This window comes from Dendrobates tinctorius, unplaced genomic scaffold, assembly GCF_039654945.1.
Source record: "Dendrobates tinctorius isolate UK_male_01 unplaced genomic scaffold, ASM3965494v1 ptg000014l, whole genome shotgun sequence".
Taxonomy (NCBI): domain Eukaryota; kingdom Metazoa; phylum Chordata; class Amphibia; order Anura; family Dendrobatidae; genus Dendrobates; species Dendrobates tinctorius.
In genome coordinates, this window is record NW_027361682.1 from 30,669,811 (window position 1) to 30,693,857 (window position 24,047).

At 45.4% G+C, this 24,047-nt stretch overlaps 1 protein-coding gene across 1 annotated transcript in view; it reads left to right on the forward strand.

The window, feature by feature from the left end:
• The window catches only part of NPLOC4 (NPL4 homolog, ubiquitin recognition factor), a 103,278-nt gene that overhangs the window by 29,152 nt on the left and 50,079 nt on the right, over positions 1-24,047 (forward strand). The window contains exons 7-11 of the mRNA XM_073560459.1: positions 5,727-5,850; positions 12,573-12,752; positions 13,058-13,144; positions 14,322-14,393; positions 23,624-23,750. Of these exons, the coding sequence (XP_073416560.1) occupies positions 5,727-5,850; positions 12,573-12,752; positions 13,058-13,144; positions 14,322-14,393; positions 23,624-23,750 (590 nt within the window). The remainder of the gene's footprint in view (positions 1-5,726; positions 5,851-12,572; positions 12,753-13,057; positions 13,145-14,321; positions 14,394-23,623; positions 23,751-24,047) is intronic.

The following is a 24,047-nucleotide window of genomic DNA, read 5'->3' on the forward strand; positions in this document are numbered from 1 at the left end:
TGCCGTTAACCCTTTCCGGAGCGCTATGCCTCAATCTAAGGAGGCTAAACGGGCTGTTAATAAATACACAGCGTTTTTTACCGTGTGTACCATTTGCAAGTCTGCCTTACCCAGCGCACAGACTAATCCGTTATGCACGGACTGCGCCCCGGACTGCGCCCTGACCTGCGCTCCAATGTCCCTCGCTGCCGCTGCTGACGGGCCTCCTGCGTTTAGTAACCCTGAGTGGGCTGCGTCCCTGTCACGGTCGGTGGAGTCTCTGACCCAGGCAGAAAGCGTCCTACCTTCCAAGGAGGGCTCTGGCGTTGGCCAGGAACCGTAGCAGGGGCCATACTCGTCCAGCAGGGGCCATACTCGTCCAAGGGACGGTCAGCGCCTCAGCATCGGCGACTCCTGTCTCTCGCTCGCCCTCTCCTGAGGTTCACAGCGATCACGGATCTGAATTTGAATCTGACACGTCAGCCCCTCAGAATCCCTCAACTGATCAAGAGTTGCTTGATTCTCTTATAGAATCAGTCAACAGGATGCTGAGGTTGGATGAGGAAAATATTCCCGCTCCAGCACACCCTAGCTCATTTAAGAAAACCTAGCGTGTGCGCACGTTATTTACCAGCCGTCCAGAAACATGGGGATCGGCCTCATGAGCAGTTCACAGGGCAAAAGTCTACTCAGGCTAAATACCCTTTTCATCCAGACCTAATGTAGGATTTGTTACAGTCCCCTCCGGTGGACCCTCCTTTATCGCGTCTTGCTTCTAAAACGCTCCTATCTGTTTCTGAGGGTTTCTCAGTCAGAAACGCCTCCGATTGTCAAATTGACTACCTTGCCCGTTCAGTTTTTGAAGCTTCAGGAGCAGCGCTTTTTCCATCTTTCGTGGCAATTTGGGTCACTAAGGCAATGGCCGCTTGGGCAGAAGTTCTGATTACTTCCTTCCAAGGCACCAATCTTCCTCCGGAGGCAACCACTGTCGCCAGGCAGATAGTTCACGCAGCTGAGTTTGTCGTAGACGCTTCTTTTGATGCCGCCAATTGCGCGGCTCAAACTGCCGCTAATGCGATCTCCATTAGAAGAGCCCTATGGCTCCGCGGCTGGCGGGTGGATGCCACACCCTAAAGGATTGTTGTCTTCTCTCCCCTTTCAAACGAGTCGTTGTTTTGGAGAGAAACTCGACCAACTCATTTCTGATACTACCAGGGAAAAAAGTAAATTCCTTCCTCAACAATAGGGGCTGTTCGGCCGTTTCGCAACCAACAGCCGACGAGTTTTCGATCTTCTTGCAACAATTCCGGTTGGTCCTCCTCTACCTTCTCTTCCGGATCAGGTCGGTCCCCGCACGGAGACAGAGGCTCCCAGGTCTCAAACAGACCTAACCGCTCTTGGAAACCCAGTCCTAGGGCTTCTGGATCTAGGGGAACCAGATCTCATAGATCTACCCAATGACGACAAGTAGGTCAGGGAGCTTGTGTCCTCCGGATACAAGATAGAATTTTCTTCTCCCCCTCCAACTCGGTTTTTCCTTTCCTCTCCCCCCAAGAAAAAGACAAGAGCCTTCCTTTGGGCTGTTCAGGCTCTGCTAAGGGTCGGAGTCATCATTCCGGTCCCTCATCACGAAAGGTTCAGAGGATTATATTCAAACCTTTTTATGTTTCCAAGAAAGGACGGGACGATGTGACCCATTCTGGATCTCAAACTGTTAAATCAGTTTGTCAGGGTACGGCGATTCCGAATGGAATCTCTCTGATCAGTTGTCGCTTCCATGGAAAAAGAGTTCCTAGCATCCATCGACATCAAGGACGCTTACCTTCACATTCCGATCTGCCCGTCCCTCCAGCAGTTCCTGCGTTTTGCAATTCACAAGGAAAACTGCCAGTTCGTTGTCTTGCCCTTCTGACTCGCCACTGCCCCCAGGGTCTTTACCAAGGTCATGGCGGCTGTCATGGCCATTCTCCACTCTCGGGGAGTGGTGGTGGTGTTACCGTATCCGGACGACCTGCTCATCAAGGATCCGTCCCTTCCAGCCTGCGAGGAATCCATGGATAACAGTAAATACACTTTCTCGCCTGGGGTGGAAGATAAATTTTGAATAGTCTTTCCCAAAACTGGCTCAGCAGATTTCCCTTTTAGGGATGATCTTGGACACTTCCCGCAGGTTGGTCATTCTCCCTCCAGGAGAGACCCAAGCCTTACAACAGGCAGCTCGACTGTTTTCTCACTCAATTCGTTTCGGCATGAGAGTTCTAGGAAAGTTGGTGTCAGCGATGGAAGCAGTTCCATTTGCACAGTTCTACCTCTGTCCCTTACAACACGCATTGCTGTTAGCTTAGGACAAGAACCCGTTCTCCCTGGACCGTCGGATCCCTCTGTCCCTGCAGGTCAGGCAATCCCTCAGGTGGTGGACACTGAGGTCCTCCCTGAATCAAGGGAGGTCTTTTCTCCAAGTAAGATGGTTGGTAGTAACCACCGACGCAAATCTCCTCGGCACAGGGTCATTGGTCAACCCGAGAGTCAGTCTCCCCATCAACATTTTGGGATGCAAGCGATCAGATTATCTCTACGGAGTCTCCACCATCTCCTCGCAGGTCACATCAGGATCCAATCCGACAACGCCACGGCTGCAGCGTATATCAACCGCCAGGGAGGTACCCCGGAGCAGAATGGCCGTGCACGAAGCGAGTCACATCCTCCATTGGGCCGAGCATAGAAAATTGGGCTGCAGATTTTCTCAGTCGCTAAGGCATTGCCTCGGGGAAGTGGTCTCTTCATCCGGAAGTCTTTCAACAGATTTGTCATCGTTGGGGGACTCCGGATGTGGATCTCATGGCCTCAAGACTAAACAACAAGGTTCCTCGGTTCATTGCCCGATCGCGTGATCCATGCGCCATCGGAGCGGACGCCCTAGTTCTGCCATGGCACCGGTTCCGGCTCCCGTACATCTTCCCTCCTCTTCCCTTGCTTCCGAGGGTCATTAAGAAGATCAGAGCGGAGGGAGTACCAGTGATCCTTGTCGCACCAGATTGGCCACGCCGAGCGTGGTATGCAGAACTAATACAACTAGTTGCCGACGTCCCCTGGCGACTTCCAGATTGCATGGATCTACACTCGCAGGGCCCGATTTACCACCAGAACTCCGGCGCCCTGTCTTTTTTTTTTAACCAAATAGATTTTTTTGGGTCAGAATTCAAAATACAGAATATACCGTAAATCTTCCATAAACAATAGATTTACAAATTGAACATCCCTATTCCCCCCCTCCCACCCCCCCTATGTAGACAGCATATATAACTCTTTTCTCCATATGATTCCTCTTACACCGTAATTTACCATTAGTCATCCTCTTTACCCATTTTGTCAATCAAACCATACAAAACAGAAATGTTCCTATGTTCGGGTATTAATGGTTTATCCACAACACCAACATTGTAAAATATAGCACATTCCCATCAGTTAACTGTACCGTATTGTAACCAGGGATTCCACAACCTCTCATAGGTTTTAGAATTGCCTCTTTTAACATATATCCTTTCCTCTAGCCGAATGATACAAGTCACCTGTTTCACAAACTCTCTCCCAGAAGGTGGTTCTTTCCTGACCGGTGCCCTGTCTTTGATGGCGTGGTTCTTGAAACCTGGATTTTAGCACAGGCTGGGTTCTCTCACGACATGATTTCCACCATGATTAGTGCTAGGAAACCAGTGTCCATGTGCATCTATCACCGCACCTGGAAAACCTTTTCGTGGTGCAAGCATCATGGTCGATCACCTCTGGTGTTTTTCCATTCCGGCCATATTTGAATTCCTTCAATCTGGTTTAAAATCAGGCCTCATGCTTAGCTCGCTCAAGGGCGAAATTTCGCCCTTGACAGTGCTTTTCTGACGCAAAATTGCCACCAAACTTCAGGTCAAGACGTTCATTCAGAGAGTTTCCCATGTGGCTCCTCCTTATAGAAGGCCATTGTAATCATGGGACCTTAACCTGGTTCTCGGGGCCTTACAGGAGGCTCCTTTCGAACCGCCACAGAACGTGTCACTGTCCGTCCTCTCTTGGAAGGTGGTCTTCTACTGGCAATTACGTCAGTCAGACGAGTTTTGGAATTGGCAGCTCTGTCCTGTCGTTCTCTGTTCCTGAATTTTTCATCAGGAAAAGGTAGTTCTCAGGATGTCACCGTCCTTCTTGCCCAATTTTGTCTCCTCTTTCCATCTCAACGAGAAAATAGTTTTGCCTTTCCTTTTGTCCGGCGCCAGTCCATCGCATTGAGAAGGCCCTCCACACCCTGGATGTGGTTAGGGCGCTGAGACGGTACATCTCGCAGACGGCTCCTTTCCACAAGTCAGATGCCCTGTTCATGCTTCCAGAGGGGCATAGGAAGGGTCTAGCCGTGTCAAAGCAACGCTAGCCAGGGGGATTTCCCTGGCGATTCAGTAGTCCTACTGTATCAGGAACGCGCCTGTCCCACTGGGGATTAAGGCACACTCTTACCTGGTCAGTGGGCGCCTTTTCGGCCATTCGGCACCATGCCTCGGCAGAACAGGTCTGCAAGGCTGCGACTTGGTCCAGTCTGCATACTTTTTACAAAATATTACCAATTTTATTCTCAGGCCTGTCCGCAAGGCTGTGACTTGATCCAGCCTGCATACCTTTACAAACATTGCCTAATTCATTCTCAGGCCTCTGCGGATGCAGCCTGCAATCGGCAGTACCTCACTCTTGACTCAGTGGTACATGGGGTATTAGCAGATGTATGCTCCCCACCCAGGGACTGCTTTAGGACGCCCCACTGTCTCTGTGTCGCCCAGTGAGGCGTAGAAGAAATAGGGATTTTTGTGTACTCGCTGTAAAATCCTTTTCTCCGAGCCAATCATTGGGGGACACAGCACCCACCCTGTTTAGCCTATTGGCTCACTGTAGCATTCTTAGGCTTTTACTTAGTTATGGTTATTATTGACTGTTTATGCTCCTACTGCTTTTTTCACCGAACTGGAGAATTCTCAGCCAGCGAGAGGGTGTATACTGCAGGGGAGGAGCTAACTTTTTTTTCTGGTTTACTTATTGTCCGCCTAGTGGCCAGCAGCATAACACCCACTGTCTCTGTGTCCCCCAATGATTGGCTCGGAGAAAAGGATTTTATGGTGAGTACACAAAAATCCCTATATTTCAATAGTGCTTTTTTTTCTTAGGGTAGGCCATCAATGTGTCATCAGTTAGGGGTCCACTCCCGGAAACATCTTCAGTTTGCAAAATATAGTATCTTCAGCACTTCCCTGGTTTGTCCTGGTTCTTACATGTCTATCCAGCCACAGTGGTTTGGCTGTACATCGAGCTTTGCCTGACAAGAATGCACATTTTTATTTTTACCTTTCCAATTTCTTCCTTGTCACCTATTGCAGGTAGAACATTGGGTAGAAGCTCCTGCTGCAGGTAGAACAACGAGGGAGAGGCTCCTTCTGCAGTTAGTTGCCTTAAAGATAGGAGGTTTAAGAGGAGGAGTAAGGGGAAAAGACTGATAACCTGGAATTCTTAAAGACGAAACCTTTACATATTCATCATGGTTAATTAGAAGAATTTGGATCAAATGAGATTTATTTTCCACACTTGCTGATACTTGAAATTAGTATATGTTCATGACTTGCTGATGTATTATCCTGCCCCCTTCATAGGGTGACTACACTAGCGTGATTCTTTGTGCTTGGCTGTGTAATGTCTCATATGCTAAATGTTACTATTTTCAGGGGCAAATTTGTGGCCTTGGAAAATATCAGCTGCAAGATTAAATCGGGCTGTGAGGGTCACCCACCATGGCCAGAAGGAATCTGTACCAAATGTCAGCCCAGTGCTATTACACTCAACCGACAGGTAAGAAGGGACACATCACCTGTCAGATCTGGGTGTATAGAGTGGACTCTGGAGTTGACATTGCTTCATACATGGCAAGTGTCAGCTGTGTCACACAGCCAGCACTTTCCTTTAACAGCAGTGATTGGAGTTAGCTCGGCTCTCTGCTGTTTAATCATTATGATGCCACAAACAATCTCTGATAACAGCATTTAAATGGTTTGAAGTGTTGTGGACATCTTTGAGTGTTATCTGGATGCTGCTATTAAGCAGAGTCTGACGTTTCTTCATGAGATTGGTAAATTCTTTGGTATGGCAGTATAGAGCACATGTCCCTAGGGCAACTAAAAAAAATTTAAAAATTAGCTAAAACATTTTAGAAAATTAAAATGCTGCAACAATGAATCAACCCCCTTGTCCAAGTACGAAAATAAATTAAAAAAAAGCACATTTTGTATCCTCATCTGGTAATGTAATCTATTAAAATGTAAAATTAATTACCGTATTTTTCGGACTATAAGACGCACTTTTTTCCTCCCAAAATTTGGAGGAAAATGGGGGGAATAGGATCTCCCTAATCTGGCTGAGGTGGGGGGAGCGGCACTGGCGGAGCAGCGGCTCAAAGGAGGCAGGAGCCGGCTGCTACGACTAACTCCTGTGCCCACTGCTAAAGAGAAATGAATATTCACCGCTCTCCACTCCCGTGGGCGCAGAAAGGAGTGAATATTCATCTCTCTTTAATAGCAAGCACAGTGTTATCTGCAGCAGACGGCTTCTAGCAGCTGCCCGACATTAGAGTGTGCCGGCTACTTAAGGCAATGAATATTCATTGCAATCCACTCCCATAGGGCATGGAATGCAATGAATATTCCTTCCCTTTAGTAGCGGCACACATGAAATCCCAGCAGCTGCAGGAACCCGGCGGCTGTGGCTGACACTGTGCTCGTTAAAGAGCAATGAATACTCACTGCGCTTCACGCATTCAGTCCCGACGTGGGGAACAGTGAGTATTCTGGCAGCTGTCTTCGGCGGCTTGTAAGCAGCGCATGACTTCACTGCCATGCGCTGCTTACAAGCATAAAGCAGCTGCTGGCACTGGAGCATGACGTTGCGAGGGTGCGCAGGTAAGGTAAGAATGTTTTTTTGATTTATTTTTTTTTTTTTTCTACTGGGGGCCATGCATACCAGGATGGGGAAGGGGGCCAATCATACCAGGACAATCATGGGGCCATGCATACCATGACGGAGATGGGGGCCTTTCATATTACAATAGGGATTGGAGCCAATCATACCAGGATAAGGATGAGGCCATGCATACCAGTCAGAGATGGGGTCCCTGCGTACCAGAATAGGGATTGGGGCCAATCATACCAGGATAGGGATTGGGGCCATGTATACCAGGATATAGATGGGGATATGCATACGAGGATAAGGATGGGGCTATGCATACCAGGATGGGGGCGTGGGGCCAATTATACCAGGACTAGATTATGGCCCGATGCTATCGCATCGGGAGGATGCGATAGCATCACACCTCTTGCCATGTTAACCCTCAACACACACACTCCTCTCACCTTTGACCATCTCCACTCACTCTTTCTCTCCACATACGACCCCTTCTCTCACTCCGTCTCTCATACTCATGCCGTCATCGCCGCTGCTCCACGATCCCCGACATCATCTTCCGCCGGCGCCATCCTGGATCCAGACGTTCTCCACGCCGGCGACATGTTCTTGCGGCGACGCCATCTTGAGTATCGTGAAATCCCGCGATACTCAAGATAGCGTCGCTGGAAGAACATGTCGCCGGCGTGGACGACGTCGGGATCCAAAATGGCGTCGGCGAAATCTCGCGAGTTTTCGCCGACGCTATTTTGGATCCCGATTTCGTCCTCGCCGGCGACATGTTCTTGCGGCGATGCCATCTTGAGTATCGCGGGATTTCGCCAATCCAAAATAGCGTCGCCGCAGGAACATGTCGCCAGCGTGGATGCCGTCGGGATCCAAAATGGCGTCGGCGAAATCTCACGAGATTTTGCCGACGCCATTTTGGATCCCGACGTCCTCCACGCCGGCGACATGTTCTTGCGGCGACGCCATCTTGACTATCGCGGGATTTCGCCGATCCAAAATGGCGTCGCCGCAAGAACATGTCGCCGGCGTGGAGGACGTCTGGATCCAGGATGGCGCCGGCGGAAGATGATGTCGGGGATCGTGGATCAGCGGTGATGACGGCGTGAGTATGAGAGACGGAGTGAGAGAAAGGGTCGTATGTGGAGTGAAAGAGTGAGTGGACGTGAGTGGAGATGGTGAAAGGTGAGAGGAGTGTGTGTGTTGAGGAGTGGCGTGTTGAGGGTTAACATGGAAGGAGGTGTGCGGTGACGTCACCGGTTACAACTGGACGGAAGTTGTTACAACCGGAAGCTGCTTAGGGCATTTAATATTATAGATAAGGATGGGTCCCTGCATACCAGGAATAAGGATCGGTCCGTATACCAGGATAAGGATGGGGTTATGCATACCAGGATGGGGGAGTGGGGCCAATTATACCAGGATAAGGATGGGTCCCTGCATACCAGGAATAAGGATCGGTCCCTACATATCATGATAAGGATGGGTCCCTGCATATCAGGATAAGGATGGGGCCATGCATACCAGGATAAGGATGGGGCTATGCATACCAGGGTGGGGGCCAATTATACTAGGATAAGAATGGGACCATGCATACCAGGATGGGGGCGGGGAGCCAGTTATACCAGGATAAGGATGGGGCCATGCATACCAGGGTAAGGATGGAGCCATGCATGCCAGGATAAGGATTAGGGCCATGCATACCAGGACGGAGATGGGGTCCCTGCATACCAGGATAGGGATTAGGGCCATGCTTACCTGGATAAGGATGGGACCCTGCATGCCAGGATGGGGGCAAATCATACCAGGATAAGGATGGGAGACCTGCATACCAGGATAGAAATAAGGGAGCCTTGCATACCAGGATAGGGGATATTAAAGGGAATCTGTTATCTCCTTTTTGCCCTATAAGATGCAGCCACAGTCATCAGGGGCTTATCTACAGCATTCTGTAATGCTGTAGATAAGCCCCCCGATGTAACCTGAAAGATAAGAAAAACGAGTTAGATTATACTCACCCGGGGGTCCTGTCCGGCACCTCCCATCTTCTAGTGATGACGTCCTCCTTCTTACTTCAGCCGCGGCTCCTGCACAGGCATACTTTATCTGCCCTGTTGAGGGCAGAGTAAAGCACTGCAGTGCGCAGGTGCCAGGAAAGGTCATAGAGGTCCAGCGCCTGCGCACTGCAGTGCTTTACTCTGCCCTCAACAGGGCAGATAAAGTATGCTTGCGCAGCAGCCGCGGCAGACGTAATAAGGAGGATGTCATCGCTAGAAGATGGGAGGCGCCGGACCGCGACGCCCCCCGTGAGTATAATATAACTCGTTTTTCTTGTCTTTCAGGTTACATCGGGGGCTTATATACAGCATTACAGAATGCTGTAGACAAGCTCCTGATGGCGGTGGCCGCATCTTATAGGCCAAAAATGAGGTGGCAGATTCCCTTTAAGTATAGAATTGACCACAATTTTGCATCAATTTTTTTTTTTATTATTTCCTCCTCTAAAACCAAAGTGTGTCTTATGGTCTGGCATGCCTTATAGTCTGAAGAAAAAAAAAAAAATATTCTCCAGGAATACGCCAGAAGATGAGATGCTGAGAGAAAGCCTAAGGAAGCAACAACAACAGTTCTGGAAGGAAGAACAGGAACTTGAAGCGCCATGGCAAGACAAGCTGCTGCATGGGATGTACCACCGACAGATAATGGAAGTGGCTGACATGGAGGAATCCTACCAATGGCTGGAGAAAGCTGGACTCCGAGACAGCACAGATGCACTAATCGTAGTGCCACAAGAGCAAGCACTAAGTATCAGATCCATAGAAGCAGGAATCTACCACACAAGACAAGACCCAAGGTGCAGACTTGGCAAAGAAACCTCAGAAACAGTCTAACATAAAGTGGCAGGATGCAAAATGCAAGCAGTAACAGCGTATACTGAATTCCACAACCAAGTAGCGGGAATTGTCTACAGGAACATCTGTACAGCATATGGGCTAAGTCCAGGTGGGAGACCCCAGAAAAAGTGGTGGAAAATGAAATGGCTAAAATCCCGTGGGACTTCAAGATCCACATGGATAAGCAGGTGTTGGCTAACCAACCAGACATTGTGATAGTAGACAAGGATCAGAAGACAGCAATGATAGTAGATGTGGCAATGCCAATTGACAGAAACGTCAGAAAGAAGGGAGATGAGAAGCTGGAAAAATACCAGGGCCTCAAAGGAGAACTGGAGAAGATGTGGAAGGTGAAGGCAACAGTGATTCCAGTGGTGATAAGAGGACGTGGATCAGTGACCCCTAAGTTGGAAGAATGGCTACAACAGATCCCAGGAGCAACATCTGAGCTCTATCTAGAAAACCACAATACTGGGAACAACTAAGATCCTGCGCAGAAGCCGCAAACTCCCAGGCCTCTGGTAGAGGACCCGAGAATGAGAAAGGACAACAAAGACCACCCTCACTGAGGGGTGAGAAGGAAGTTTTAAGTTTTTATATATATATATATATATATATATATATATATACAGTTGTGACCAAAAGTATTGACACCCCTGCAATTCTGTCAGATAATACTCAGTTTCTTCCTGAAAATGATTGCAAACACAAATTCTTTAGTATTATTATCTTCATTTAATTTGTCTTCAATGAAAAAACACAAAAAGAATTGTCCTAAAACCAAATTGGATATAATTCCACACCAAACATAAAAAAAAGGGTGGACAAAAGTATTGGCACTGTTCAAAAAATCATGTGATGCTTCTCTAATTTGTGTAATTAACAGCACCTGTAACTTACCTGTGGTACCTAACAGGTGTTAGCAATAACTAAATCACACTTGCAGCCAGTTGACATGGATTAAAGTTGACTCAACCTCTGTCCTGTGTCCTTGTGTGTACCACATTGAGCATGGAGAAAAGAAAAAAGACCAAAGAACTGTCTAAGGATTTGAGAAACCAAATTGTGAGGAAGCAGGAGCAATCTCAAGGCTACAAGTTCATCTCCAAAGACCTGAATGTTCCTGTGTCTACCGTGCGCAGTGTCATCAAGAAGTTTAAAGCCCATGGCACTGTGGCTAACCTCCCTAGATGTGGACGGAAAAGAAAAATTGACAAGAGATTTCAACGCAAGATTGTGCGGATGTTGGATAAAGAACCTCGACTAACATCCAAACAAGTTCAAGCTGCCCTGCAGTCCAAGGGTACAACAGTGTCAACCCGTACTATCCGTCGGCGTCTGAATGAAAAGGGACTGTATGGTAGGAAACCCAGGTAGACCCCACTTCTTACCCCGAGACATAAAAAAGCCAGGCTGGAGATTGCCAAAACTTACCTGAAAAAGTCTAAAACGTTTTGGAAGAATGTTCTCTGGTCAGATGAGACAAAAGTAGAGCTTTTTGGGCAAAGGGATCAACATAGAGTTTACAGGAGAAAAAAAGAGGCATTCAAAGAAAAGAACACTGTCCCTACAGTCAAACATGGCGGAGGTTCCCTGATGTTTTGGGGTTGCTTTGCTGCCTCTTGCACTGGACTGCTTGACCGTGTGCATGGCATTATGAAGTCAGAAGACTACCAACAAATTTTGCAACATAATGTAGGGCCCAGTGTGAGAAAGCTGGGTCTCCCTCAGAGGTCATGGGTCTTCCAGCAGGACAATGACCCAAAACACACTTCAAAAAGCACTAGAAAATGGTTTGAGAGAAAGCACTGGAGACTTCTAAGGTGTCCAGCAATGAGTCCAGACCTAAATCCCATAGAACACCTGTGGAGAGATCTAAAAATGGCAGTTTGGAGAAGGCACCCTTCTAATATCAGGGACCTGGAGCAGTTTGCCAAAGAAGAATGGTCTAAAATTCCAGCAGAGCATTGTAAGAAACTCGATGGTTACCGGAAGCGGTTGGTCGCAGTTATTTTGGCTAAAGGTTGTGCAACCAAGTATTAGGCTGAGGGTGCCAATACTTTTGTCTGGCCCATTTTTGGAGTTTGGTGTGAAATGAGCAATGTTTTGCTTCATTCTCTTTTGTGTTTTTTCATTTAAGACAAATTAAATGAAGATGATAATACTAAAGAATGTGTTTGCAATCATTTTCAGGAAGAAACGGAGTATTATCTGACAGAATGGCAGGGGTGTCAATACTTTTGGCCACAACTGTATATGTAATATATGAATTGGCAGAATTGCTGTTTTTCATTCACTCGTGCCGCCACACGCTATCCCACTGATCCACCAACAGAAAAATAAGTTACGGTCTCTGAAAATAGGGACTCAAACCAAATGTTTTTTTTTTTTCTTTTTGTTGTAACAGGTCTGAATTTTTTTTTTTAAAGCTGGATAATAAAAACATTATGGGAGTTGTCGTAATCGTACTGACGTGGTAAATCACAATGTCAGGTTATTTGGGACAGTAACAATGTATCAGACTTTTGGGATGTTGCAGCTTCTTGAGTTATGGGTTTTCCAGTATAAAAGTGGTAAAGCCACAAATGCTTTTGCAGCAGTGACAGATGGGAATCTAACAATAGTGGGGGGTGGTTGCTAATTTTCTGTTTTAAGGCGAATATTGATACTGACTCTTCTTTAGTTTTACAAGCGTGACTTTTTATTGTCTCTCTGTAGAAATACCGACATGTTGACAACATTATGTTTGAAAATCACACCATTGCTGATCGCTTCCTGGACTTCTGGCGCAAAACTGGAAACCAGCGCATAGGCTACTTGTACGGCCGTTACACTGAACACAAGGACATCCCATTAGGTATTCGGGCTGAGGTGGCCGCCATCTATGAACCGCCGCAGGTATGTGGTTTTTTTTTTTTTTTTGTTTTTTTTTTTTTGCAAATGGGAATATTTTTACAAAAAGGGCAGAAGAGGTTAAAAATAAAAAGCAAACAAAAAAAACAAACAATCCTCGCCTTATATCCTGACTCGGAGACGTATGACTTCTGCAGCCAATCGCTGAGGTTGAGTATTCCTTTACATGATTACCTTCTGGATAACCCTTTTGATAAAGTGGTCAGTCTAGTGAAAGGTTCCCCAGTTTGCATAGATACTTTCTGTACGAATCACAGTCTACTATGTGCATTCATTTGTCGCTCTTTCAGATTGGGACACAGAACAGCCTGGAGCTGCTCGATGATCCAAAAGCCAAAGTGGTGGATGAGATTGCAGCCAAGCTTGGATTAAGAAAGGCAAGAGAAAAGCATAACTGGGAAGTATTCTAAACTATGCACCTAGGGGATGGGGTTCCCCATAGCTTTGAACCCAATGATGATCTGCGGCGTAATAGCACAGTGTTGCAGCCAGTCAGTGAGCTCAGTGGCCCAACTAGAGTGCACAAGCTGCTGAGAGCCACTAAGCTCACTGATTGGCTGCAGTGTTGCCAATGTGCACTCAGCACTACAGACACGGGGAGCAGATGCGGAAACTCAGTGAGTAAAGCACAGTTTGTTTTTAAAACAAGCTGCTGGCAGGGGTCTTTCAAAACTGGAAAACCCCTTTTAAGTTTTAAAAATGGTGTAATCATAGAAGAATATGACCTTCAAAGGGAAAGTAAAGAAATTCCCTGCAGCCAATTTATTTCCTTATCTTGTATATGTGGACAGCTCTGGCTACATTGAAACACTTGGCTCAATTTTAGGTGCACCGTAACAACAGTGTCTATACTTAATTATCAGTTCTCAGGGTAATCTTATAGATGTGTGTGTGTGTGTGTGTATATATGTATGTATAATATGTATGTATAAGAATATTAAAAAATTTGTACCCAAAGAGAGGGTAGTAAAATTAAGACCGCAGACGCCCTCGTCGATTAGCAAGAATGAGAGGCACTTTTGTCCTGTGGATGGAGCAGAGGTGCACATGCCCAGCCACTGCTCTTCTCTTAGTGACTGCTGCAGAAACTCCCCCATTCTGGCGATTTTGCTCTAGGGCTGCCACTAATATTATGGACAGGTGATAATCGCTTTGTACTAGAATACCCCTTTAAGGACAAAAATGTCTGGGTCTTTACGGGATTACTGATGTTTTAGGTACTGGGTAAAGGGAAGTGACAACTGTTGACCTAAAGAAGTGAGAGCCTGCAGGGAGTGCAAAATATCTTCTTTTTTTTCCATTTGCAAAAGTAAACTTATTGGAAGCGTTGTATTACTCTCCAGCCATTTGGGGGGATGTATTACAGATGGCTGAAGTCCCCTGAGGATGAATCTTGTTAGTTGCTCTCCATTCTGGCATGATATAGGAACAACAATTAGCATGGAGAGAGATGGAGCTGTTTTCTGATCTCATACACTGACCTTTAAGGATGATTCCAGGTAGGCTCAGTGAGGATGCACATACAGAGCAGCTCACTATGTCTTGTCTTTACAGGTTGGCTGGATATTCACAGACCTGGTTTCTGAAGATACTAGAAAAGGTACTGTCCGGTACAGTAGGAACAAGGTAAGCTCTCATCTGAATACCACCGTTATAAGTGCACGATCACTTTAACGCGTGCTCTGACATTTCGGAATATCAGTTGGTGAAGGGTCATTCTTTGTCAGATCGCTTTCTTGTGTATACCTGTCCTAGTTGATGTGCCATTTCTGGAATGTTGCTACTTTGAGTCCTTCTTGCCCTCTTATATTGTTCCCGTAATGCAAACTACATTTCCTATGATGCCCCTGGCTGTTCAGAGGGGAGGGACTCTCATCAAATTGCTCCTTTGCCCTCTGCTGCTGATGGGTTTCTACTTGTCAGCTATATCAATTTTGTGATACTTCACTGACTATAATAAGGGATGAGGAATGTAGAGATCCTGCTGAGCTTGGATGAAACAAATTACACGTTGAGAGTATAGCTTGTACGTTAACCATATATGTGCGGGGGAAAAAAAAAAAAATATATATATATATAATACCGTATATTATATACAATACACAGTGCTGTACAGATTAATTGGGACAAAGCATTCTTTTAAGTAAAGTCGTAAGTTGGTTACCAGTCAATGATTCAAACCAGTTTTAACTGCTTTGAACAGGCACTCACACCTGTTCGAAGCAGTTAAAACTGGTTTGAATCACTGACTTGTAACCAACTCATGATTTTACTTAAAGAATGCTTTGTCCCAATTCAGTTTCACAGCAGTGTGTGTGTATATGTGTGTGTGTGTGTGTGTGTGTGTGTGTGTATATATATATATATACATACAGTACAGACCAAGATTTTGGACACCCCTTCTCATTCAAAGAGTTTTCTTTATTTTCATGACTATGAAAATTGTAGATTCACTCTGAAGGTATCAAATCTATGAATTAACACATGTGAAATTATATAATTAACAAAAAAGTGTGAAACAACTGAAAATACTGTGTCTTATATTCTAGGTTCTTCAAAGTAGCCACCTTTGGCTTTGATTACTGCTTTGCGCACTAATGGCATTTTCTTGATGAGCTTCAAGAGGTAGTCACCGGAAATGGTTTTCACTTCACAGGTTTGCCCTGTCAGGTTTAATGAGTGGGATTTCTTGCCTTATAAATGGAGTTGGGATCATCAGTTGTGTTGTGTAGAAGTCTAGTGGATACACAGCTGATAGTCCTACTGAATAGACTGTTAGAATTTGTATTATGGCAAGAAAAAAGCAGCTAAGTGAAGAAAAACGAGGGGCCATCATTACTTTAAGAAATGAAGGTCAGTCAGTCCGAAAAATTAGGAAAACTTTGAAAGTGTCCCCAAGTGCAGTGGCAAAAACCATCAAGCGCTACAAAGAAACTGGCTCACATGAGGACCGCTCCAGGAAAGGAAGACCAAGACCTCTGCTGCGGAGGATAAGTTCATCCGAGTCACCATCCTCAGAAATTGCAGGTTAACAGCAGCTCAGATTAGAGACCAGGTCAATGCCACACAGAGTTCTAGCAGCAGACACATCTCTACAACAACTCTTAAGAGGAGACTTTGTGCAGCAGGCCTTCATGGTAAAATAGCTGCTAGGAAACCACTGCTAAGGACAGTCAACAGGCAGAAGAGACTTGTTTGGGCTAAAGAACGCAAGGAATTGACATTAGACTAGTGGAAATCTGTGCTTTGGTCTGATAAGTCCAAATTTGAGATCTTTGGTTCCAACCACCGTGTCTTTGTGCGACGCAAAAAAGGTGAACGGATGGACTCTACATGCCTGGTTCCCATCATGAAGCATGGAGGAGGAGGTGTGATGTTGTGGGGGTGCTTTGCTGGTGACACTGTTGGGGATTTATTTAAAACTAGCTGCAGAGCCCGGCGCTGCCCGGGCATAGTAACTAACTGTGGTTAGTTATAGCAAATTATAATTATCCTCCATCCCATAGTCCCGTGCCCATTTACCCATCATACATATCCACGATCCCATAGGCCCGTGCCCATATACCCGTCATACATATTCGCCATCCCATAGTCGAGTGCCCATATACACATCACACATCCTTCATCTCATAGTCCCATGCCCATATACCCATCATATATATCCGCCATCCCATCGTCCCGTGCCCATATACCCGTCATACATATCCTCCATCCCATAGTCCCATGCCCATATACCCATCCCATAGTCAACCATTATGACAGCATAATGAGGGGCGGGGCTTGATACACACACTTTTTCCCCATTATGTAGATAGGGGCAAAATTGTTTGGTGAATTGGAACGCGCGGGGTTAAAATTTCGCCTCCCAACATAGGCTAGGACACTCTTGGGGTCCAGACGTGTGACTGTGCCAAATTTTGTGGCTGTAGCTGCGACGGTGTGGATGTCAATCCCGGACATACACACATACATGCACACACACACTTGAGCTTTATATAGTAGATTGAAGGCATACTGAACCAGCATGGCTACCACATCATCTTGCAGCGGTATGCTATTCCATCCGGTTTGTGTTTAGTTGGACCATCATTTATTTTTCAACAGGACAAGGACCCCAAACACACCTCCAGGCTGTGTAAGGGCAATTTGACCAAGAAGGAGAGTGATGGGGTGCTACGCAAGATGACCTGGCCTCCAGAGTCACCAGACCTGAACCCAATCGAGATGGTTTTGGGTGAGCTGGACCGCAGAGTGAAGGCAAAAGGGCCAACAAGTGCTAAGCATCTCTGGGAACTCTTTCAAGACTGTTGGAAGACCATTTCCTGTGACTACCTCTTGAAGCTCATCAAGAGAATGCCAAGAGTGTGCAAAGCAGTAATCAAAGCAAAAGGTGGCTACTTTGAAGAACCTAGAATATAAGACATATTTTCAGTTGTTTCACACTTTTTTTGTTAATGATATAATTCCACATGTATTAATTCATAGTTTTGATGCCTTCAGAGTGAATCTGCAACTTTCATAGTCATGAAAATAAAGAATTCTCTTTGAATGAGAAGGTGTGTATAAACTTTTGGTCTGCACTGTGTATGTGTGTGTGTGTGTGTGTGTGTGTATGTACGTATCTGTGTGTGTGTGTATGTGTGTATGTATATATATATGTGTGTATATATATATATATATATATATATATATATATATATATATATATATATATATATTATTATATATTGTGAGGTAGCGCTGTTTTTCGGGTAGGGGATACTCGCTCAGCAGCCACAAAATCAGATCCGGCACAGATTTTCCATAAAGCAAGCATAGTCCATGCGGCTTATTCAACATCATAAACCCACAGCAGCAACAAAACTTCATATGAACAGCAGAGCGTACATGGCAGAGTTTCACTCTGTAAACCCTGTGTTCACACAGGTTGTACAATGTCCAGCATACAGGCTCTCTTAGCCTCACTTATCTCACCCACGTCCGGGTTTCCTCATGGTTGCTTCAGCTTACTGCAGACGTTCATTCCCTCCCCTGGGAATTCTCAGACACGTGTAGCCATTCACCACAGCCACTTTACAGGATGTTAGCCAGGAAGCTCCATCTCAGCGGGACCTTCCACACTGGACCAATCGGGTCCCAGCATTCACCACATGTGACCTACCCTGGCCACATTATATGGTTCATAGCCAAGCCCACCGGGTCACATGACTCTGACCTCATCACAGGTCCTTCAAGCACTTACACACTCTTTACAACAGTGTTCTTTAAACACACCCCCTCGGTGGGTTTTTTAGGTAACTGGCCCGCCCATCTCCCTAGTTACTTGGAGACTTCTCCCTGTCACATTAAAGCAGCACCTCAGCAGTATCACTGCTGATCAACACATAAGTCTCCATCTCAAAGCCACCCACTTTGAGATACATAATGGCCATTCAGTATTCTGCCATTCTTCCTTTCTCCTGGGACATCGACACAGCGCCCCCTAGCGGACACGGTGGTTACTACACCACAATATATATATCTACTATATAATTGTCTAATTCTGTCTGTCTGTAATGGAAATCCCACCTCGCTGATTGGTCATGTCAGTTAGGCAGCGACCAATCAGCGACAGTTGCTTAGTCGTCGTGGCAACACGGCTGCATTGCTTATTGTACTGGCACATTTCAGCCGTTAAAGGCATCACTGCTGCGTTGCTCATTACACAGGCACAGTCCTGTACATATTCTGGAGTACAATACTTTAGGTAATTAGGTAACAGTAGAACAGTGACTGCAGCTCTGGGTGTAACTTGCGTACAATACATTAGGTGACAGCAGTAAAGTGAAAGCAGCTCTGGGTGTAACTGGAGTGCAATACATTAGGTAAGATCTGAACAGTGACTGCAGCTCTGGGTGTAACTGGAGTACAATACATAGGTAAGATCTGAACAGTGACTGCAGCTCTGGCTGTAACAGGAGTATAATACATTAGGTAAGAGCAGAACGGTGACTGCAGCTCTGGGAGTAACTGAAGTACAATAGATAACAGCAGAACAGTGACTGCAGATCTGGGTGTAACTGGAGTACACTACATTAGGTAAAAGCAGAACAGTGACTGCAGCTCTGGGTGTAACAGGAGTACATTAGGTAACAGCAGAACAGTGACTGCAGCTCTGGGTGTAAGTGGACTACAATACATTAGGTAAAAGCAGAACAGTGACTGCAGCTCTGGGATTAACTGGAGTACAATACATTAGATAACAGCTGAACAGTGACAGCAGCTCTGGGTGTAACAGGAGTATAATACATTAGGTAAGAGCAGAACGGTGACTGCAGCTCTGGGTGTAACTGGACTACAATACATCAGGTAAAAGCAGAACAGTGACTGCAGCTCTGGGAGTAACTGGAGTACAATACATTTGGTAAGATCTGAACAGTGACTGCATCTCTGGCTGCAACAGGAGTATAATACATTAGATAACAGCAGAACAGTGACTGCAGATCTGGGTGTAACTGGAGCACACTACATTAGGTAAAAGCAGAAGAGTGACTGCAGCTCTGGGTGTAACAGGAGTACATTAGGTAACAGCAGAACAGTGACTGCAGCTCTGGGAGTAACTGGAGTACATTACATTAGATAACAGCAGAACAGTGACTGCAGTTCTGGGTGTAACTGAAGTACACTACATTAGGTAACAGCAGAACAGTGACTGCAGCTCTGGGTGTAACAGGAGTACATTAGGTAACAGCAGAACAGTGACTGCAGCTCTGGGTGTAACTGGACTACAATACATTAGGTAAGATCTGAACTGTGACTGCAGCTCTGGGTGTAACTGGAGTACAGTACATAGGTAAGATCTGAACAGTGACTGCAGCTTTCGCTGTAACAGGAGTATAATACATTAGGTAAGAGCAGAACGGTGACTGTAGCTCTGGGTGTAACTGGACTACATTAGGTAAAAGCAGAACAGTGACTGCAGCTCTGGGAGTAACTGGAGTACAATACATTAGATAACAGCAGAACAGTGACTGCAGATCTGCGTGTAACTGGAGTACACTACATTAGGTAACAGCAGAACAGTGACTGCAGCTCTGGGAGTAACTGAAGTACAATACATTAGATAACAGCAGAACAGTGACTGCAGATCTGGGTGTAACTGAAGTACACTACATTAGGTAAAAGCAGAACAGTGACTGCAGCTCTGGGTGTAACAGGAGTACATTAGGTAACAGCAGAACAGTGACTGTAGCTCTGGGTGTAACAGGAGTACATTAGGTAACAGCAGAACAGTGACTGCAGCTCTGGCTGTAACAGGAGTATAATACATTAGGTAAGAGCAGAACGGTGACTGCAGCTCTGGGTGTAACTGGACTACAATAAATTAGGTAAAAGCAGAACAGTGACTGCAGCTCTGGGTGTAACTGGAGTACAATACATTAGGTAACAGCAGAACAGTGACTGCAGCTCTGGCTCTAACTGGAGAACAATACATTAGGTAACAGCAGAACAGTGACAGCAGCTCCGGGTGTAACAGGAGTATAATACACTAGATGGTGGCCTGATTCTATCGCATCGGGTATTCTAGAGTCTCTGTTAAAATAAAAAATAGTTATATACTCACCTTCTGACGATCCAAAAGGACTCTGTCCCTCCTCTCACCAAGCTTCCGGCATCTTCCGGTCCCAGTAATGCTTAGCGAGAAGGGCCAGAGATGACGTCACTCTCGCGAGAGCGCAACGTCATCAGAGGTGTTTCGCGCTAAGCATTACTGGGACCGGAAGATGCTGGGAGCGTGGTGAGAGGAGAGAAAAAGTCCGGGGGCCGTTGGGAGGTGAGTATATCACTATTTTTTATTTTAACAGAGACTCTAGAATACCCGATGCAATAGAATCGGGCCACCATATAGTATGTGTGTGTGTGTATATTGTGAGGTAGCGCTGTCATTCAAGGTTGGGGGACACTCGCATGGCAGTGAATAATCACGTCCGGCACAGGTTTTCATAAAGCAATATCACAGTCCATGAGGTTTATTCATTATCATAAACCAATCACGATATGCAACAGTCTTATAGCAGACAGCAGGGTATCTTCACACTGGAGCTCTTCTCCCCTTTAGCTGTCCTAGTCACACAGGCTGTGCTTCATCTAGCCAACCGGCTATACAGTCTCTCAGTAGCAGTCCCGTCTCCGGGTTACCTTGCATGCTGCTTTACACTGAAAATGTTCATTCCCTCTCCCTGGGAACTGTCAGGTACACTTCGCCATTAGTCACAGCGTCCAGACGTGCTGTCAAGCAGGAAGCCACACGAGACCTTCCAAACGGACCAATTGGGTCTCTGCATTCACCACCTGTGACCAGACCTCAGGTACCTTATATGGTCCCTAACTACACCCACAGGTGATCACATGGCTATGACCTCGAGGACCCAAGGTCCTATTGCACACAGCCACCCACAGGCTTCCCTGACACATTGTAACGGTACGTACTACTCAGCAGTACCTCTGCTGATCATTATGATCTTTCAGTATGTCCTGGGACACCCATACAGCGCCTCCTAGCGGACACAGCGGTCACTGCACCACTATATATATATATATATATATATATATATATATATATATATATATATATATATATAAACAACGACAAAGCAAAGTCCAGCAATAACGTGAGCAATCCAGGATGCTGTTAAAAAATTTTTTCTTTTTATTCATAAATCCATTCAAATGCAATGGTCCAAGCAGTTCAAAACAGCAATAACGCAGGAAAGTCGTGCACGACTTTCCTGCGTTATTGCTGTTTTGAACTGCTTGGACCATTGCATTTGAATGGATTTATGAATAAAAAGAAAAAAATTTTTAACAGCATCCTGGATTGCTCACGTTATTGCTGGACTTTGCTTTGTCGTTGTTCACATTTGTATGGATGGACTCCTACATCCAGATCCGGGCACAACTGAGTTAACCAGGTCAGCTGAGGCTCCAGGTGGTTCACAGGAGTGAGCTGGTCTACATTGTTGGATATATATATATACATACACACACACAGCATTTTTTTAAGCAAAATCGTAAGTTGGTTACCAGTCAGTGATTCAAACCAGTTTTAACTGCATTGAACAGGCACTCACACCTGTTCAAAGCAGTTAAAACTGGTTTGAATCACTGACTGGTAACCAACTTACGATTTTGCTTAAAAACATGCTTTGTCCCAATTAATTTGCACAGCACTGCATATGTTACACGGTGTGTGTGTGAGTGTATATGTGTGTGTATATATATATATATATATATATATATATATATATATGTATATGTATATATGTGTGTGTGTGTATATATATATATATATATATATATATATATATATATATATATATATATATATATATATATATATATGTATATATGTGTGTGTGTATATATATATATATATATATATATATATATATATATATATATATATATATATACACTCACTGGCCACTTTATTAGGTACACCTGTCCAACTGTGTGTTAAGACTTAATTTCTAATCAGCCAATCACATGGCGGCAACTCAGTGCATTTAGGCATGTAGACATGGTCAAGACAATCTCCTGCAGTTCAAACCGAGCATCAGTATGGGGAAGAAAGGTGATTTGAGTGCCTTTGAACGTGGCATGATTGTTGGTGCCAGAAGGGCTGGTCTGAGAATTTCAGAAACTGCTGATCTACTGGGATTTTCACGCACAACCATCTCTAGGGTTTACAGAGAATGGTCCGAAAAAGAAAAAAAATCCAGTGAGCGGCAGTTCTGTGGCCGGAAATGCCATGTTGATGCCAGAGGTCAGAGGAGAATGGGCAGACTGGTTCGAGCTGATAGAAAGGCAACAGTGACTCAAATTGCCACCCGTTACAACCAAGGTAGGCAGAAGAGCATCTCTGAACGCACAGTGCGTCGAACTTTGAGGCAGATGGGCTACAGCAGCAGAAGACCACACTGGGTACCACTCCTCTCAGCTAAGAACAGGAAACTGAGGCTACAATTTGCACAAGCTCATCGAAATTGGACAGTAGAAGATTGGAAAAACGTTGCCTGGTCTGATGAGTCTCGATTTCTGCTGCGACATTCGGATGGTAGGGTCAGAATTTGGCGTAAACAACATGAAAGCATGGATCCATCCTGCCTTGTATCAACGGTTCAGGCTGGTGGTGGTGGTGTCATGGTGTGGGGAATTTTTTCTGGGCACTCTTTGGGCCCCTTGGTACCAATTGAGCATCGTTGCAACGCCACAGCCTACCTGAGTATTGTTGCTGACCATGTCCATCCCTTTATGACCACAATGTACCCAACATCTGATGGCTACTTTCAGCAGGATAATGCGCCATGTCATAAAGCTCGAATCAACTCAGATTGGTTTCTTGAACATGACAATGAGTTTACTGTACTCAAATGGCCTCCTCAGTCACCAGATCTCAATCCAATAGAGCATCTTTGGGATGTGGTGGAACGGGAGATTCGCATCAGGGATGTGCAGCCGACAAATCTGCGCCAACTGTGTGATGCCATCATGTCAATATGGTCCAAAATCTCTGAGGAATGCTTCCAGCACCTTGTTGAATCTCTGCCACGAAGAATTGAGGCAGTTCTGAAGGCAAAAGGGGGTCCAACCCCTTACTAGCATGGTGTACCTAATAAAGTGGCCAGTGAGTGTGTGTGTATATATATATATATATATATATATATATATATATATATATATATATATATATATATAATATGCGCGCGTGCGTATATATAAGTATTTTTTTTTTTTTTATTGTATAGGAGTGCTGCCCTATCAATTATCATTAGTTGTATATGCTCCTTACTCAACTATATTCCCTCTCCCTTCAGGATTCATATTTCCTAAGTGCAGAAGAATGCATCACGGCTGGCTTCTTCCAGAACCAGCACCCAAACCACTGCCGACTGTCTCCAGATGGACACTTTGGCTCGAAATTTGTGACTGTAGTGGCTACAGGTAAGATCGTAAATTTATACAGGAACCATTCTACCAATAGATGAAACTTTGCCTGAATTAATGGCCTAGACTGCCTTTGAACAGTGATTTCTTTGGCCCCTAATGAAGTTGGTCTACAGTCATGTGGCTACAAATAGTAAAAATAACTAGATGTGTATTTCCTGAAGGAAGTACAGATAGTGCTTTGAAATGGTGCCCGGGCTGCCCCTTTAAGAGAGACTTGCCTGCTGCCCCTGCAAGACTTTCAACTCAGGATCCGTATTAACTGTGGGTGCCTCTCAGGGGCCACTTTGGCAT